Source organism: Chelon labrosus (genome assembly GCF_963514085.1).
Source record: "Chelon labrosus genome assembly, chromosome: 10".
NCBI classification, from domain to species: Eukaryota; Metazoa; Chordata; class Actinopteri; order Mugiliformes; family Mugilidae; genus Chelon; species Chelon labrosus.
The window spans coordinates 5,125,193-5,145,675 of record NC_140360.1 but is presented as its reverse complement, the minus strand read 5'-3'; the positions used below and the strand labels follow the sequence as shown (position 1 = coordinate 5,145,675).

Sequence of the window (20,483 nt, the reverse complement as noted above, 5' to 3'; positions counted from 1 at the left end):
ATCTGCATCATATCTGTATATATATCTGGATATTGTCTGTTTTTAAGTCACTACTTCAGGACTGAGCATAGAGACCCTGCAGTGTTGTGTGCTTAGTCTGCTGCTGTACACCCTCTTCACCCATGACTGTGTGGCCTCCCAGACCAACACGGTCTGGTAGCCTGGTGTCCCACTGTACATCAGCGAGACAGAGGTGGAGAGGGTGAAAACTCCTGGTCTCTGCAGCTCCTGAAGAAGTCCCAACAACAACTGCACTTCTTGACGAGGCTGAGGAAATGTGGTAAGTCAACCGTCATCCTTGGCAACTTTTACAGAAGCACACATGGCATCAGTGTCAACACCACCTCACTCAGCGAGGTTTGGGAACTGCACTGCTCAGGACAGGAAGGCTCTCCAACGTGTGATAAAAACTGCACAATTGATTACCAGAGAAGTCTTCCTCTTCTTCTAATACTCAACTACAGGACATTTAGGGTTATCAGGAGAGTCAACAACATCACCAAGGACAAGACACACCTACAATACAACCTCTTCACAAGGACAACAAGACTCACAAACCGTTTATACCCTCAAACAATCAGACTCTTTGACAATTCATACACCGCCTCACACAAGTTACAGGGCACTTTCTCAACTTAATTTATCTGATTTCTCCTGCACTTAGTTTTCTGTTTCTGTCTTTTTGACTGCGCACATGACGATGAACATCTTGAATCTTGTGGATTTAGGCGTGCCTTTCATTTTGATCTCTATAATTGCCCACAAAGACAAGGAGACGGAGGACAGAAGTACAGATGACGCTTTGAATGAAGCACGGCCTCCAACGGCCTCCTTCTCTGTGGTGTTATTTATACGGCGAAAACAATGCTTGGAAAATCTATGTCAAACTTGCATATCCCAGCACCCCCTGGGGATATCGGCGAGAGATGGGAGGGGAATGAGGTGTGCTAATCTTTCCAGACCACCTTGGTGCTGTGTGTGGCACCATTCTTTAACGGTCGGCCTCGGGGCAGCTGAGACACTGGCAGGCTTAAAATATGATTTAACTGCGATTTAACTCACACACAATGTGTCCGTGTGGCCGCTCACTGGAAGCCATGAAAGAGGTAATGCATGCAGAGAGGTGGCCTGCTGTTGGATTTGAGACTAGATATCCTGAGATATAATGCTCTTCTGTACGTTGGTGTGAACTAGGGTATGATATCAAGGTCCAGCTTAACACAGATCAGATGCTATATGGGTATTTTAATTTATTTGTGACAATAACGGGGAATCCTTTTAGGTTGTGTCTGAGAAAACCACAAAGTAGGTTGATGTTTTGGTGACCTATTCTTCTTAAACAGTGTGGCTTTATGCACATTCAAAAAAAAAAAAAAAATCACACTATGAACAATTTGGAATCAACAATTAACCTAACGAGCATGTCCTGCATTGGTGTGGTCTCATAAATGACCCTTGGTGCCACCGCATTGATTTTTTTCAAAATGGAGATATAATCTGTCGTCAATCTACAATAAAGTCTGTCCCCAAGAAGTTTCACTTCCATTGACACCTTGAGACTGGAGCCTCTGACTCAGAGTACAATCTATTGGAGAAGGAGAACAGGGACAAATAGCCTAACCCTAACCCTAACCCTCCAACGACAGGTAAGTATCTAGTAGTCAACAGACACTAGTCATGCGAGTAACTCCCCACGAGTCCTTTGGAACTGGAGAAGCTACTTGAGTGAAACGTCTTCAAGAAACTCTACAGGTCACTGTGGTTGTGCTAAAACTCAGGTAGATAGGCTTGAGAATACATCTTAGGTTACATTTACAGCCATATAGTACCCTGTATCCTGAGTAGACTGCGGGATCCATCCTGAGAAATGGATGGATGACAATCTGACACGCAACATATCTGTCTTCACATTGAGTATTGACTGCAGCATGTGGATGTTTTTCCAGAGGTTATTGATTTGCTTGTATGAACCGAACTCGGCTGAACGTGTTCATTGTGAGCAGAAGTTGCTCATGTGCAGCTGAAGTAAGAGAGAAAGAGGCCCATCAAACTGGCTTAGACAACTACAGGGTCAGCTCTGTAGTTTAATTAAACAAGGAATTATGGGATTAGTGCGAAGCTCCCATTACAGGCCACTGGAAGACTCTCAGGGAGAATATCTTTTTGTCTTTCCCCCCCAAGCTACCCCCCCTTGAAAGCTCCCACTAGAGAATTCTCAGTGGATTACATGTGGCCGCGGGACATGCTGCTGCATTAATTAAATCAATTCTTTCAACATTTAGTCCCAGAGAAGATTTGTTTTTCTAAAAACCAAGCTAAAAACAAGCATAGATTTTTTAATTTTTTAATTTTTTTACACACTGACATCTTTAAAGAAGGCCTCGCTTGTACAGTATACGTCTTGTTTGCTCATAGGTTGGTGGAAGAATAGGGTGGAGGGATTGCTGCAAAGCAATTTGGCACTAACTCGGCGTGACAACACTTGAGGCCACTACAGTGGGCTGAGCTCCCTTTCTAAAAAGGCACCTCAGAGTCCTCGGGGTGCTGCTGCGACAGGATGGACTCTATTTGTTTTCCCTCCACATGCTGCTAGAGTTAGGATAGGAGAGGGCCAGAGGTGATAGCGAGCGAGGGATGTGGGTGAAATTAGGCTTTTCTAGCATCGACACCTCCTCTTTGCTTCTGTCCACATTGCATGAATCAGAGAAAAACTGCACCAAGCCTTGTTGTTTTTTTTCCGTTTGAGCTAAGTTATTGACAAAACAGTCCCCTTGCTTTTCACTGAAAGAAGATGAAAGAACCCTAACCCTAAGAACATATTCACACTTCAGGACGTATCTGACAAAAGTATGGAACAACTGCTAAGGTTTACAAGCTCCTAAGTGTGTATTAGTACCATATTCCCACCAGCATAAAAGAATCATCTGTGAGAATATCAACTTTAGGGTCTGCATTGTGCAATTTGTAGATAATGTACAAAGATCACAACTCTGAATATAGTATATATTGGAATAAATAAGACCAGTTTTCTGTCAATGTATGTTTCTTCTGGAAAACATACATACGCACTGGAAACTTTGAACAGAAAGTAAGACTTTAACAGTTGGTTTATACAATGATATAGCATAGCTGTAAACAAAACTGCTCCCAGATCCTCCTGCTGTTTTAATGAATGAAAGTATAACGTAAAAAAATAAAAACATCAGCCATCATTTGTAAGAACTGGGTCACCTGAGAGTGGATTTGTAAAGCAGAGCTGGGAATGAATCTCATAATGACTGGACGATGTAAATGAAAGTGCATGTCACGGCACAGTGTGGCTGCCAGCGTCTGGTGACAACCTGAACGGCACTGGAGGTTTGGTATCGCATGCTAGCAGCAGCTCTATGCTTGCTTTGGAAGGCAGCACAATAAGGATCCCCAGGATGGAAGAGAATAAAGTTTGACAGGCCGGTGGATCAGGAGGGTCAGCTTCTCTCTCCAGCTGATAATGGAAAGCAGAGATTATGGTAATGAGACAGACGCCCAGAGCTGATAGAGGGGCAAAACCTGGACTTCATCTTTGTCTCCACCAGATCCCTGGATTGGCATGCTATGTCTTATCAGGAGAATGCGAGCATGATGCAGCTCCTCGCACACACTGACGCAAACTCCAGCCACGGGGTTCGTACAGGAGGTGCTTTATAAAATAACACGTTGCACACTTTGTTTTCACATAATGACGTGTTCTTCGGTTACAGAGGGAATAAATTAGTGGCATTTACATTTTAACAGATCAATGACACAGTGTGCATGTGTGTGTTTGCAGCACACAAACACACAAATGTTTATATGGCCATCTTTGTGAGGACATTCATTGACATAATGCATTTCTTAGCCCCTTACCCTAATCATCTCAACTAAGTGCCTAACTCTAATCCTAACCATCATGTAATTGTAACTTTTACCCTAAAACCAAGTCTTAACCCTCAAACTGCCAAAATGTCCTCACTTTGCACAAATGTCCTCACTCGATTGTCTAAAACACAAACTGGTCCTCAGAAAGATACCTGTACAAGAGCAAACACGCACACACAAATGTTTGTAGGGCTATCTTTGTGAGGACCTTTATTGAAATAATGCATTCCCTCGCTCCTAACCCGAATCATGACTATAACCTTTACCCTAAAACCAAGTCTTAATCCACTAACACTCAGAAACTTGTAAAGAAGTGAGGACTGGCCCGAATGTCCTCACTTTGCGCAAATGTCCTCACTTCGATGGTGTAAAACTCACAGACTGTCTTCCTCCAGAAAAACCAAGTTAAAGAAAAGTGGAATATTCTTATTATACATACTTCCATCTCCCTCTACTAGGGAGAGTGATTTATCATCAAGTGAATACATGTTTTTACATGTTCTTGCAAAAACTTTGCCAAAATTTAGTCTCATTTCTATTTTCCTGGGCTGAAGAATCAGTCTAAAATGGAATAAACTGGACATGTTGGTACCGAATATAAAGCTTCCCATTGGGATTCATGGAAGAGGCAAACAAAGGGAACTGGTCACCATTGCACTAATCCCAATTATATTCAAAATGTTTAAAACACAACACACTTGAAAGAGCAAACTTAGTTAAATTAGTTTTTATTTAACTTGTTTTATCATGTGTGTTTTATTTAAACTATAAAGTAGATAAAAGTACATGACGTGAGTGAATCAGTGGCCTTTAAAGAAATTGTGACAGTAAAAATAAGGATTTTTTTTTTTTTTTTGTAATATTTGCCACAACGAGGACCTTGTGTGGATGAAATAACAATATCCTTTTGCTTTTGTTGCCTTTGCAACCCTCAAGTAATATTAAATCTGAAGGTTTCCTGGACTTGCTGAATATGAAAGTGACTGATTTCCTGACTGCCTGTCACTATTTTGCAGTGTGCACTAACAATACTGTTTCCCACTTTGACCAAGACACAGGGACAAAGACTGACTGAGCTGCATGAAACTAATTATGGGTCATTTTGAAAATCATATTAGTTCCAGTAGAATTACACTCTGGATCTGCTTTCAGTTCTGCTCAATAGGCTCTGACCATTCAAACAGAGTGTATTATTTCAACAGTTTTTATGAGTGCAAAACGACGTCTTTCTCGCAGAATGTCCTGTTGATGCGTTTGTGTTAAGAGATCACAGACAAAGATGGCAATGACAACACTTTTGTTTTATATGCGCCGTCTCTGATAGGAATCTTTTATTTACAGCCTGCTCTGCCTTAGGACGGACTTGAACCCAGCTGCTTGCACTTCTTCAACCACGGCAACACATGAAAAATGTCTTTCTTACAAACCAGAGCAATATCTATTTTAGCTGCGTATGTTAGTTAAAGCAGAACATGTATAGTCTTGCTTGGCACCAAGAGAAAAATTAAAAAATAAAAACATCTAATGGTGTTGGTGGTACAAGACTTGTCCAGGGAGTTTTACACTCTCATAAAACACAGAAATTGCAGGGAGGAGGTTGGTAACCATAGAGCTGCAGCTCGTCTACTGTATGTGGATGGATTTAGTTTTAGCTTTGTCCATATTTACAGAGAACTGCTAGAAATAGAACTTGAGCCATATTTCAAGATGACATTTTAAGCCGCTGGTTGGTAGCACGGTGTTTCAACTGCATGCTACGGTATTACTAACTGCCAGAAAGACATACTCATTTTTCTACGTCCCGGGTCGCTGCTTATGCGGTTGACCGCTCAGCTAGATGACCAGTATTTCTATCTTAAATTGCCCTCCGAGGACAAGTTTTCTGAATCTGCACAAACGTCACTGTCTTATTGACTTCCATGCATTTCCAAAGATCTCAAAGTGACTTCATAAAAGATGCTGAAATGAATAATTCCTTCAAACACCTATTCCACAGACCACAAAGTAGGTAACCAGAGAAGGTGAGCATGTACCCAGTAGCACACATCTACTTCTACACCCCTCAACAGCTGAAGAGCTTTGGCTGAAAGTGTACAAATAGATGTATTGATGTGGAGAGGTGTTGGTTGTGGATCTTTTAGCCAAATTGCTTTGGCTCCGAAGGCTCTCTTTGAGGGCCTCTTTGTGGTTAGCTGCATGAGTTACAAAGTGGGTTCATCTTAAACAACAGAGGCCCAAGAGCCTCCCGGGGCCTTTGAAGGCCCAATAGAGGCAGCACCTCAGGGGGGCCGCTGGCCGTGAAAGACCATGACCAGCCCTGTCACACTCTGTGAGACTTCAGTAAACACTTTGAGACTGAGTCACTAAAGCTGAGCAGCCGAGCAAAGTGCCACCTGCATATTTAAGAATTAAATAGGTCAAACGGTGCCGAGGCATGACACGGAACGGAGAGATGGGGGAGGTTGACGAAACACAACATTTATTGCACGGTTTCACATCTCTTACTAAAGCATGTATCAGCAAGATGAAAACATATTATAAATGAATACCAAAAGTATACTTGCACCTGCTGTGGTCATACAATTCTAGAGCTGCCGATGCAAAAATGAGAATGTAATTAAATTTATACTCCAGAACATATCCTTCACCAACTCCTTTTCTGTACAACTTACTGTAATGTCAGCCACAGGTTTGTTTAATTTTTGCTGTGATGGAATATTTTCATTTGCCTCTCAGACTTTTTTATGCCTGTACAACAATAACAAAAAAATAGGCCTCGAATTGACAGTCTAAACACTGAGCTAATTGAGGCCAAAGCCAAAGTTTTAAAAAATTATTCAAAGAAAAACAAAAGAAAGTGAAATAAAATCTGCCAGTTGGCATCGGGAGCCGCTCCATCAACAAAAGGCCTCAAAATACGAGCCCGAACGGGGCGCTGCGCCGCCGCTGCTCTCTGCACACGCTCCCATTCACACAGTTCGGTATTGTTCCCGCCTTTGTTCCAGTACAGCTCCGACACAATGGCATTTAGTTGCAACAAATGCAAGCAAAAGTGTATAGTCAGCAGCATGAGCGGAGTGCCTGCAATGTAGGCAGTTTTAAAGTGGCGAGTGAAATATTTGCCAAACTCTGTACACACTCTTTGCTGCAAAAAAAATAAAAAATTAAAAACTCCAACTTTTGTTGTTTCACTGTGAAAAATAACACTTAAACAGAGAACTGCATCCACAAACATCTACCGTTACAGGGAAGCGGCGTGCCCTCAGTAAACGCTACACAGAATTGGCACTGAACTCAATCCAGCCCACACAAAGATGCTGGCTTTATCATGGCATTGTGTCTTAGCAAACTGCTATTAATGCAAAGTCTTTATCTTCTTTTCCTCCCCAGGCACTAGCATGCATGTGTCTTTATTTAGCAGATAAAAAAAAAAAAGAAATAGCCACAAACAAAAATTGCCGACTGTCAATATAAATACTGATAGAGATTAGAGCTGGGAGCAAATATAATAATAAGAGGCACTCCTAAGATATACTCGACACAGCAAAGCCCTCAACGGACAGCTGCAGGATTAAGGGAAAGAATTGCAGAAAGTTTTTCCGGAGCAATAGAATAATCTTATTTTAGAAGAAAGTAGATTAGCGGTCGGAGCTGTGCAGGGAAAAAGTGAAGTGATTCGTGCTTGTTGACTATCTTTACAGATTGTGGTCAAAAGCTTTGAAATGTACATTTTGTAAGAAATGGAGGAAGAGGTGAGCTTTTCATCTGCTGCCTGGGACTTGAGAGGGAACAGATATCCCTCCGTTGATGTTAGTGTTTGAATCTGGACTGGACTCAGCCTGTTTAGGGTTTCTCTCTCTCTCATCTATATATATATATATATATATATGCGTGTGTGTCATAAATTGTGCATTATATAGTTGTACACCTCTCTCCTTAGTAAAAGCTACCCATACAACCCAAAACACATCACATTCAAAGTAGGGAATCTCATTGACTTTGATTATTTAAGGTGTCTCATTGACTATCGACTTTGATTATTTAAGGTGTCTCATTGACTATCGACTTTGATTATTTAAGGTGTCTCATTGACTTTGATTATTTAAGGTGTCTCATTGACTTTGATTATTTAAAGTTATGTCATCAACATTGTTTATTTTTAAAATATTCGGTACATTAGAAAATAATACGGTTTTGTTTAAGAAACAAAATACAAAAAAGTCTAAAAAGATAATTCTTTAATTTAGCATGCAGCGGGGAAATGTCATGCTATTGTCATGTTACAGCAGAATATAGTTAAGGACTGTGCACAAGACGTGGAAAATTTGATTGTAGCGATTGCTTTTCACATTTAAAACCATGGTTCTTTTAGTCTTTGCAGCTCTTTGCCTATATGTTCATTGTGGCCCTTGTAGCCGAAGACATAAAACACTTTTTTAGAGCAACACGTTATATATATTGTTATTTTATCTTGTAGGTAAAAGTGAGGCAGGCTGAATGTTGGATGGAAGTGAAGGGGTTGGGGATTGGGGTTTGCTGGTTGTGGCTGCTCGCTCTCACAACTGGCTAACCCAAAATGGCTGCACTAAGAGCTGGCCATCACTCACACAAAGCTGGCACGCAACAATATATTAAAAAAAAAAAAAAAAAACACAAATATGGCAGCGGGAAAGGACCTAAAGAGAAGAAACTGAGATGAGATTTTTATGGACTCGATATAGTTATTTTTCTGCTGTGGTGTTAACTAACATTTAGGCTCGAAAACAGGGGTATTTCAAGTCAGGGAGCTACCAAATTGGAGAATAAATGCAAAAGAAGCTGCAGCCCATCATTTCTATTGATGAAAAACAATGCGAGAAGGCACGAAAAATGATTTAAACTCTGCTACACAGGAGAAATGAAGTTTGATATGGAGACAGAACATGGGCTGACTGAAACTCTGAGGTCAACATCCCTTCAGTACACTGAGACTTTAGATCTGTTGATCAGATGACGAAAAAATAACTCGTAGCAATCTCTGAACACCTCTCATTTCTCACCATGATCTTTTAACCATAACCAACAGGTGAAAATTTCCAAGTGCGCAGAATAAATTCCTAAATCTAATGAGCACAGGGCATTTATCTGCCCTATGAGGGATTCATTGAAACACTCAGGTCAAACCAGTGGATGGTGGTTGGATGGTGTGTGGTGGAAATGACAGTGACCCCTGCGGAATACATAAAATACTAATATATCTTACAAACACATGATACTTTTCATTAAAATAAGGAACGTATGAGTCATTTGTCCATAAAGTTACTATTAGATCAAAATTTAACTCAACTCAGTAAATCTAGCAAAAACCCATAAATGTCCAATATATATAGTAATTAGTTGAAAATAAGTTGGCTAATAACATGTAACACAGAACTGAGATGGTAAATTTTATTTTAGGCTTAACAGACCAGGTCAGTTTTTGTTTTTTTGGACAAATGCGGCATGGTCGACGGGAAGACAATAGAAGGGCTAAGTCGATTAAAAACGATCATGGGATATTAGGAATAGAAATGCCTTTACATGCAATAAAGCAAACCTCAAATAACCAGAGCAACTATATAGCCAACACGGCAACACAACAGCAGCGTTTCCCACAGAGCTACTGTACTATACTGCTAATATATTAGACACCATAGACAACAAAGTGCACAATAACCCTTTATAGGGCACTCATTGAAATACTTGAGTGTTATTGTAGGACACCAGAAGACTTTTTGGCTTAAACTACAAAATTTTTCATTTTCACGTAGAAAATCAAGGTCAGTGAAGTTACCATACGAAATGTATCAGGCCTCTTCTTTTACCTGGTACCTAATAAAGCAGTTATGCTCAGTGTTCATGCAGAGGTGGACCTTGCTGACCACATTTGACCTGAGAACGTTTCCTTGATCTTCTCTGATTGGCTGGATGAAAACCACATGCTTCTAAACCTCACTGAGAGGCACCGGGACGCAATTTATAATGTGTGTGGAAGTTACCAAAACCGGTTCGTTGCCCTATAAAGTTAAAGGGGAACTACTGTTTTTTTTACAACCTGGACCTTATTTCTAGCATAAAATACGATCGTTTACTCACCCATATAACTTTTGTGTAATTTGTAGTCGTTTAGGAAATAATTAGATCAGCGTGTATCCATACAGTGGGAGTGAATGGGGCACCGAGACGCAGCCTCTAAATAACGCATTATCTGACGCGAAACTCGTTCATTTCACCAATATTTTGTTATGACACGCTAGTGTTCCCCGTTGAGTCCGGAGTTACCCGTTATCATTATCTATTATATCTGTAGATTGACCTACAGACCCTGGATGATGTCTTCTGACCTGGATGATGTCATCTCTGAGTGCTGCAGGCACCCGCGATGGTCGGCTTGTTTACCTGTAATTTGCTACTGCTATGGTTCATCCACAACCTCAGAATCAGAAAAATATTCAGCCATGTTGCAAAAACTAGCAGCAGCAAATTACAGGTTGTAAAAAAACAGTAGTTCCCCTTTAACCACCTTTACCCACCCTATGGTTTTTTGACATTCTCAAGTGGACAGTGACTTATAAAAGTGTCTCCTTCTGCTCTAACAGGTCCTTCAAAGTGTGCACTCGGATCATTGTCAGTGAGCTAAGCTTCTCTGAACCTTGTCAGAAACCCAGAGGGTCAATTTGCAAGACAACTATATGTACACTATCTCCAAAGACTCCTCCAACCCTCAAAATAAAAGATTTTGATAACTTGATGCTGTGAATGACATTTATGTTTCATCAAATCATTTTAAAAAAACATGTTGTCAGGACGTTTCTGCAGGGAAGCACACAGGTTTTTGCTGCTAAACTAACAGCCAGCAGTAAAATAAAAAAAAAAGTGTGTGGAGAGTAGGACCACAGCGATCCCTCCCCACTGCAGTTGCATATTCATTAAGAGCGGGAGCATTAGAAATGGCGATCAGCTCAGCAGCTCAGCGGCTCAGAGGAGGAACGATCCTTTCAGCGTTTTTCTTGCCGTTGTCTAGCTCAATCGTGTCACTTTGAGGGAGTCTATTCAGAGGTATTCATGCATCTGCATTCAGGCCACAATGGCAGCCACTTTATAAACTGTCAGCCTGCTGCTTGCCTCGAGCCTCTGCTTCACATTGTTTCCTTTCTTTAATAAACTTGGAGGAGTTCATCAGCTCCTGCAACGGCAAACACAGGTATAAAATAACGGATTGGCCTTTTTCTTTAATTGTGCCAGAGCAACAGTTTCCTAATTTCAGATTTCTTTCCGTTCACAGTATTCTGGGGCATGCTGGGTTAATAAAAACTACACGAATTATATGCTATGACCTTCACAAACATCTCAAATACATCCTCAGATCAGACAGTTTGGGAGCAATGCCCCCCCAAGTCCAAATTTGCTTCTGGTGAAATGTCACCGGCTAACGCTCACCACCGTCGTCTTAACTTTTAATTTTCCCCACGCGCGATACCGTGCCAACATATTCGTTAAAGATCAAATTCAGAACGTCTCCCTCCTCCCAAACTGCAGAAAGAGATGTGACAAGCGGCGGGTGTGATCCGTTTCCACGAGGCCCAAACGAACAATGCCCGCTTCTCACCGTGACCAACCAGTGTGTTTAATATGCGGCTCAAATTATTTCTAATGCACCGACGGAGAATTGGCCATTAATCCACTTTTACACCTTTCAGCAGCATCGCACCAAAAAAAAAAATAGAAATAGAAATTTGAAAAATAAATAATGCCGGGCCTTTACGCCTCAGTAATTCTGTATGTTTAAGGTCATTTTCCAGCCAATTACACTGGATGGCTGCATTCGGTGAATGTGATTGAAGGAAACCATGAATAACCCGATAAGCCAACAGATCCGGGTTCACGGACCTCTGTATGGAAATATGACGCAGATGCATTTAGTCCAGAATAATTCTTCCGACCTATCCTAAAACACTTAATCCTTACATTCGCCATAAACATGGTTGCTTTCTGTTACATTAGTCCTGAACTGGGGGTAAAAGGGGCTTTTGTCCACTCTGCACCCTTTTGCATTGAATATGTTGCAGAACGACTAGAGTTCATTTAATTTTAAATTGTTAGTTGACAATATGCACTTGTTTTTTTTTTATATATAATCCGCCTGTAAATTTTATCTTTTTTCTTCTATTTGTATTTAGTCTGTGTTTTAACCTCTGTGTCTTGTATTTGCTGCTGTCGATCTTGGCTCCCTTTGAAAAAGAGGTTCTCGATCTCAGAGGGATCTTCCTGGTTAAATAAATAAAAATAATTTTAAAAAATCAGTTATTTTGCTCAATTTCACTTGTCGTTATAGATTCTCCTTTTCAATTTTTGACTGAGAAACCATAAAGTGATTTACAATTATAATAAATTTCCAGGTGAGAATCCACAATCAAGATTTTTTAAACAATATTTTATATTATGTTCCATATAATATATAGAATATATATTGATAACTTAAGCATATTTAGTCTTGCTATAAACCAAATGACTCTTGCTCAGGGCCTAAGTATTTCTATAATCCATGTACTTACATTTTATTTCTATTCTATCTATTTATTTATGTATTTAAATGTCATTTTGTGTTGAAACAACAAGTGACAGCGCCACAGCACAAACCAACGTGTGATCAAGTTTAGGCATAAAAAGAAAACTAATAACATGCCAGCATTTCATTTAAAGTAGGCCTGTTTCTTTGTGTAAAAATGAATTCTTTAACGGGAGTATTTTTGGGGAAGAGCGATTTGTCAGAGAGCTCCACGTCTCTAAACGACAGCAGCTGGGTTTTTGTCCTGGAGACAGAAATCAGGCTCTCGGGCTGAATTTTCTCCAGAAATGAAATGAAATGAAATGAAATGAAAAGCACACGTTCCCCTGCCAAATCCAGGCAGAGGGGCAGCGGACGAACCTATCGGGCACGAGATTTCGAGTTAAATTAGATATTTTCCCTCGATTTTTATGCTTTTAAGTTTTCTTTTAATTATAAAAGCTGTGAACCAAGGCCCAGACATTTAGAAAATCTGATGTTTTCATCCTAATTGAAAAAACCTGACAATATAAATAACAGCAGGATTGATGCTTTCTTTTTAAATTACACAATCTGTGAGTGTAAAACCCAGATCCCAGAATGTTTTTTACTACAAATGCACTTTAACGTATGGGGCATGTTTAGAAAATCTGGTGTTTTCATCCTAATTTAAAAACTAATTCTATATGTTTGGAGAAATCTTGACCACTACGTCTGTACATAACAGCACGAGTGATGCAGCACAGCTGACGTGCACTGGCTCTCCAGCTTTGCCTCGTATTTATTGCCACTTTGTGCTATTTGTTGTGCTTCCTCTGTTTGCCATTATCCTGTGTGTATCCTTTACAAATGGGCTGTTAATGGGATGCCAGAGGCTTCTGACTGCCCTCAGCCCCGTCTTGCCTGTTCGCTCTTTGTGCACCGTCCCCCTTTTGTTGGCCGATCAGCTTCCCATTGGGTCGCCAGACAAGATTCTTTGGCGTTTGTCTGCAAAACGAAAGGAGGATTAAGCGATGGCCGCTGAACGCTCCATGGCGAAAAGACACGGGGGCTGCCGTTCTCCCCCCTTTTTCAAAAGCCTCTCCCAGTCCGGCAGCTCCTCTTTACAGATATATTTGTTTTCTTCAGGGACGCAATTGAGGAGTCCTACAAGCAATAAAGGAGAGTCAACAAGAGGGGGGCAGCCCCGGACAAAAGTGCTGATGGGTTTTTGAGAAAAAAAGAAAAGCAACAGTGCAATTAGCGGCATAAGTTTGAATTACAGCCATTGTTCCGTGTGATCTATTCAGGATGTGAGGCTTGGAGATAATGTGGGGAGGGTTACAATTAAGGATTACTTGATTAGAAGACGGATATGTTATTATTATTAATTGTGTTCCTTTATTTTAAGGCTGGATTTAATTCTAACGCAACGTGCTAGAAATGAAACGTTCTGGTTAGTTGTTTCTTATTTCCTGTGCATTTCTGTGACTTCCTTTAATCCCGTTCCTCTGCACTGCTACGGTGACCCAGTTTCCCCACAGGGATCTAAAGCCGTCCCTGCCAGCCTAACCAGCCTGATCCAACTATTAGCCCCCTCTCCTTTTTACATATGGCGAGAAACACCATCCCAAGTTTTTCTTTCTATGGGGTGAAATATTTCAAACAATTGATCGCAACTGGACACAGATATGTTTATTTAAAACATGTCTCTTAATGAGCAGAATTATTTGATTGAGATATCGTGACCCGGCGCTGCTGTCGGGGGTCCACGGAGGCCCAGAAGACAGACCCCCCCCTCCGTCTCATCTCGGCAAAATGGCTCTTTAATTAATAGACACGCGAAGCCTGAAAGCAGCGCTAGCCCCGGCTAATATGATGAACTCTCATTGTGGCGGTGTCACTCCGAAATGTTTCCGATAAGCAGAAGCAGGCGAGGATCAAAGCCTCTAAGCTCCACAATTTGCTCCAGCAGCTTCCTTCCTTTCCTCACCTACTTCTTCCCCCCCCCCCCCCCCCCCTCTCTCTTCTGATCATAAAAGTGTGAAACTGGAGCCAGAGACTCCGGTCCTGCCTCAGGTCGGCACGCCACCGGAGCCGCTGAGGTTCATCCAGATACCTGCAGACAACATGAACGTTTCCCCCGTTTTTGCGTTTGAAGACGAGTAAAGTTCCACATTCATAACCACAGAAGACATTTTCTAAGCAAAAAAAAAAATAAAGAAATATCCATTCACTAAACTCTGAACTACCAGAATGTCCCACTCCACATCCTCAACATGTCTATTTCAGGAGTCTTCTGCAACAAATTCATTAAATATTATAAATGAATTCACTTTAATTTCACCTTAAATCACTGCTGTCACCAATTACATCCATGTGGATGCCACTGTGCGTCTTTATTTCTATATATTGTACATTTTCTTGAGTCCTGCTGCTGCAGCTTTGAGTTTTATTGCTGTTAAACTGTATTTAGTTTGGTTTTTTTTTTTACCGGACAATGAAAATAAAACTAATAGTTTTGTCATGCAGCAGAATTACTTATAACTGTTGCTAATCAAACATTAAGTGCATGAGCATTTAGGGAGGGAGTGGGTGGGTACACATCACAATACATGTCCCGTGTGACGACATGTGAAGCTCAGCATAAGTTCAATCAGGATCTCTCTCTCTCTCTGTCTCTCTCTCATCCCACTGCTGTAATCAGCTGACTGTGGGAGTTTCCGGTTCCACCATTCAGATTTTGCAGAGATCTTAATCAGCCAATCCTCGCTGGTGTCAGATGTCATTATTTTGAGACTCCCCTTGCCATGCAGACCTCCAGCATTGTTATTTTCTCATCACCAGCACCACTATCAAGAGTCAAGACCCACGGTGGGTTTCCTACACTGAACGCGGCCTTATACTGTCATTCGTTCATCATCTGTAACCGCTTGTCCTGTGAAGGATCGCGGGCCTATCCCAGCTGTCATCGGGCGAGAGGCTGGGTACACCCCTGCACAGGTCGGCCTCATATCCTCCCCCCCATCAAATCTGTAACGTCTCCTTTGGGGTACAGATGCAAAGACTTATGCATTTTTTTTCCCCCAATTGTGCACATTATAAAATAGCTATGAATATTATATATTATTATGTATATAGATATACAGTTAAACCTCACTATATGCACATTGCTGCAAATACACAGAACAGGCAGAAATGTGTTGTTAACACCCAGTCCAGGTGTATTTAAGCTGCTGCCAAATTTAATTTGTTGATGCTAGTATTTAATAGACGACAATAAAAAACTATAAATGATAGATTCTCTAAAAGATTTGACAGCTGTTGTTTATGAATACTGTAAATCTAATTCTGTATTTATAACACTCAAGATCAAGACTGAAATGTATATTACATGTTACATATTTATTTAGATTTAAATAGAGAAGCGCAGCCGAGGCTCAAACTGGAGGAAAAAAAGAAAAAAGGAAACTACACTTTGGATTTTTACCTGATGAACGACCTCAAGTGTTTGACAGGAGACGAGTGCAGCTGTGTTTATCCTGATGACGATTGTTATCATTATTACTGTTGATATAATTCCCCTGTGTTGCACACCAGCTTCCAGCCCTCTTGTCTTTTTTTTTTTTTTTTTTTTTTTTTAAATATATCCCTTAAAAATGTGAATTTCGGTGCAAGGCGGGCCGGGGAAGAAAGGGGAGGTTAATCCCAGTTTAATACACTGATGCACAGCCCAGGACAGAGGCTGTGATGATTGTGTTATCTCCAGCCAACACATGGGTCTCCCTCAATTTCAACCCGGGCAAAATAGCTGGGAGAAAGTGAAAATGGAGCGGAGTGAGTGCGGATGCCCGAGGAAAATTGTTATTAATAGCTGCAACTTCCCACAGAACCGTGCCGTCTGTAAAGCTGCTTCTCGTCACCTCCGCTGGATTTGTTTGAAGTACTCTCAATCCTCGCAGTCGACCTTTTTGTCTCCGGTCCAGAGCTGACACTGGGTTTTTTTTTTTTTTCTGTTTGTTTTGCTGTATCTTTGTAAAATATACATATTTTAATCTACAAGCTTTTTATAATGATGCATCCTGAGAATATTTGAACATAATCTCAGTAATTTACAGATGACTTTTCTGAGTTTTCTAAACAAGAACACTAATTTTATCTGAATGTAGTGAAAAAATAAGCTAATTTTTAACGTTAAAGATGTGATAATGCATCTGTAGGTGCATGTGGAGTCATTTCTCATATGCAAACATCAGCTCAGGAAAATGGAGCCTGTAGAGCAGCTTGTGATCTTTCATCAAACTGAGTTTTATCATACAACGCATCTTCCAATTGTGTTTTTCTGTGTGTTTGTAAAATGTATTTAACTGGTATAACTTTAAATAAAGTAAAAGTAGGTCTTCTCTTGTGTTATCATGTGAAAAATATACTTTTTTTTTTTTTCTTTATACAGCATCACAACGTCTTTCATCCAGCATAGAATTCCTCCTCAGGTGCTTCCTGAGACATTTACAAAAAAATATCCCCCCAAAAAAGTCCCATAAAAACAAATGAAATTAATAAAACACAATCTAAACAACAGCAGAGGGGAAAGCGTCCCAATCTCATGAATTTTCACGCAGCAGGCTTCACACCATGAAGTGGGCCACCGAGAGATGAAAGTGAAAAGAAATAAAAGGCTCAATTTAATCTCTAAGCCCTTCGACAGAATGCATGTGCCTGAACTGAGAGTGAGGGCTGATAGGGGATAAATATATTTCTTACCATGCCTCCGAGCTATTACACCCGTCTCCAACACAGACACCTATTCAGCACACACCGGTTTCATTACCGGCTGTAATAGGCTAAGTCTTCAAATTATTAAAACGCCAGGGAGGGATGACAGAAAGACACTATAGCTAGGCCGGTCTTATGAAGAAAAAAAGCTGATAATGTTGGAGAAAAATAATTTCACAAGTCGAACCATTGGTCAGGCCCAGAGTCTATTAAAGAACCTGAAAAAAATGTTTTAATCAAAAAGGCCTACAAGACAAACAATAATATAATATAATATAATATAATATAATATAATATAATATAATATATTCAAATTAAAAATTATTATTTTACTTTTTTGGTTTATTTATTAAAATGTTTAAATCAAAAAGGCCTGCAAGCCAAATAATATAATATAATATAATATAACATAATATAAATGAAACGTTAATATTCTTTTTATTTATTATTCTTTTTATTTTATTTTATTTTATTTTATTTATGAATCTGAGCATAAAAAAGTAACATTTTTTATTTATTTTTACTGTTATTTTTTTTAACAAGTAAATGAGATCTTTTAGTTCACGCTGAACCTGACGTCCCGTGGAGCCGGTGGCCCTCTCAGGCCCCCCTCCTGTAATTAATACCGACCGGCGCGTCGGTCATCCCGTCAGCATCGCTTTCAAGGCACCGTTTACGCAGCGCCACGGGAGCTCGATCCACTCCAGCGCACCCCATCATAAATAATTAAGCGGCTCCTGTGTCTGCTGGGAGAACAGCTTTTCATGGGAGGGGCCCACAGCGACCAAAAAAAAAAAAAAAGACCATTTAGGCCCAATTTGTAGACAATTAACCGCGGAGACAAATGTCCCGACTAGAGATAAAAATAAATAAGAATTCAGCAGCGGCCGCGCATCTTCTCTTCTGCTCTGGCCTACCTTTGTCGCCGAGGATGCCGTCGATGCTGTGTTTGGTTTTCTTTTCTCCGTCTTCGTCCTTCTTATCGCACTCGTCCTCGTCGTCTTTTTTCCCAAATCGAGCTCGAAGTACGCGACTGATGGAACTCACTGCGAAGAGAACAAGAGCTTCACTAGACCAATAATAATAAAAATAACTAGAATATAAATAATTACAATAACAAGTAGAAGTATAGGAGTTAGAAATACTATAGCCTAATAAATAAATTTATATAGTCACAACCTTGGCCCTTTTTATTTTTTTTATCTGAATTCGTCTAAAACGCAGGACGAAGAACGAAAATGAAAAAATAAATAAAATGTAATGAAGTGCAGCTTACCAGAGGAGGCCTCACCTGAAGGGACTGTGCTTCTGTCACACACCCCGTCCTTGAGCAGCTTATCCCGGATCTCCCAGCTGAACATGCCGGGGTTGTCTCTCTTGTACTCCTCTATCCGCTTCTCCACGTCCGGCGTGGCTACCTGCTGCTGGTGGGGGCCACACGAGTGGGACAGAGGCGAGCAGGAAAGGTTTCATCTTCAGCTTTTTTTTCACAGCATTACAACCTCCTAAAGTCATTTATTATAGCCTGTATACGGCCTACATAGCTCACATGCCATCAATTAAACTATTGCATTTATTATTGTTTTAGGTTTTTTATTATTTTTCCTTACCCTGGGCTTGCTGCCTCCAATCGCTCCGGGTCGGATGGAGCCGGTCTCCTGGTAGCGGCACAGGATCTTGGAGACGCAGCCGTGGGAGACGCGCAGCTGCCGGGAGATGACGCAGGGCCGGATCCCGTGATGGGCCATCTCCACTATCTTGTGTCGGATGTGGTTGGGCAGCGGCCGGCCGTTAATGAAGACCCCTCCGAGCTGGTTGACCCGTCCCTGGCCCAAAGGAGTGGACACTGTGGACGGCACAAGGTCACAGATTTATTTTATTTTATTTTTTTTTTTGTTTAGGCCTAATCATGAGAGAGGATAGTGGTCTAATTGAAATGTTACAGGCGGCTTTACGCACACGCAGCTCGGCTATTGTGGCTCCGTTTATTATGCATATATGCGCCGCTGAGTATAGAAAAAAATCATCGTATTGTAATCAAGGGACGCCACTTCACCAGCTCCATCAGCCTCTAAAGAGTGGGGTCTTCATTATTCACCATCACGCCGTCCAAATATTGGGAGTAAATCCTCAGCTCCTCCTTGATTTATATTTAATTTAAATTCCCAGACGCATGGCACTCGAGCAAATGCCCAGACAATTTAGGCTTTTCCTTTAAAACCTATAAACTAATTTATCTGTGGCGCTAAAATTAATACTGAATCAGTGAGCGCACCCATGCCAGTCACCTTTAATATTTAGTGGCTTAAATTATGTGATAATATGTATTTACTACAAGTTCTCATGCCAGACTGGAGGCCTGCTATAGCCTACACTTAAGGCCGCGTCTGTTTGCGGAGGTAAAGCTCCTTCGAGGTGCCTGTCGTGATAATAAAAGCCACTTTCCCAACTTTTCTCGTCTCTAAAAAAAAGGGCCCTCTAGGCTGCTGCCCCTCCGTGAAGCCACATCCCCGGCTGCTGCTGCTGCTGCTGCTGCTGCCGCCCGGCTCACGCCTACCTTCCAGAGGGAATCCGGTGCGCGGATAGTTCTGTCCGGGAGCCGGGCGCATCATTCGCGGAACCGTTCCTGGCAAAGACGACATAGTACCATTAAGAACGACAACAAAGGAGGAAAAAATAAAATAAAAAAAACAAAAAACAAAAAGTTTCTAGTTGTCCGGTTAAAGTGGCGACGTGCTTTGGAGGTGGTGTAAAAAATGTCAGCCAGATCCGGTGTGTGCTGGAGGAGAAACAAGAGGAGATGAAACAGCCTAAATAAGAGTGTGAACGCTCCACAGCAGCAGCGGCGGCGGCGGCGGCGGCAGCGCTGTGTCTGGAGCGGCGGGGGGAGTCCTGACACTGTTGTGAGTTCACAGTAGAGAATCGGCCGTCCCTAACATGAGCTTATTTAAACGATGTGAAGGCTGGACTACTTTCTTTTTTTTTTTTTTTTTTTTTTTTTTTTGACAGTCTCCAAAACAAGTCTGGACCAGGCGGGCTCCAGACGAGGAGGGGGTGGGGGGGGGGTGGACGGGTCGCGATCACCGATAGGTTCTTGGAGCTTTCTCTTATTCGAGAGGAAAAAGCTCCAACAAGTTTCAGCAGCCAATGAGAGCGGAGGGATCGGGATGGAAGTGACACACACACACACACACACACACACACACACACACACACACACACACAGACACACAGTGGCGGCACACCACCTACACAATACACTCAT

The 20,483-nt window shown here is 41.2% G+C and overlaps 1 protein-coding gene across 3 annotated transcripts in view; it reads right to left on the bottom strand.

Annotated features, from left to right (window-relative positions):
- Window positions 1-19,860, bottom strand: part of LOC311494341 (paired box protein Pax-7-like) — a gene marked incomplete at its 5' end in the record, with an annotated part of 41,964 nt that extends 22,104 nt beyond the window's left edge. For 2 of the 3 annotated variants that reach the window (XM_084553337.1, XM_084553338.1), the window contains 4 exons: window positions 18,136-18,264; window positions 18,495-18,639; window positions 18,829-19,064; window positions 19,776-19,860. In XM_084553337.1, coding sequence (XP_084409463.1) covers window positions 18,136-18,264; window positions 18,495-18,639; window positions 18,829-19,064; window positions 19,776-19,860 — 595 coding nt within the window. The remainder of the gene's footprint in view (window positions 1-18,135; window positions 18,265-18,494; window positions 18,640-18,828; window positions 19,065-19,775) is intronic. The other variant, XM_084553339.1, reaches the window with a different exon arrangement.
- Window positions 19,861-20,483: the final 623 nt, after the last annotated feature.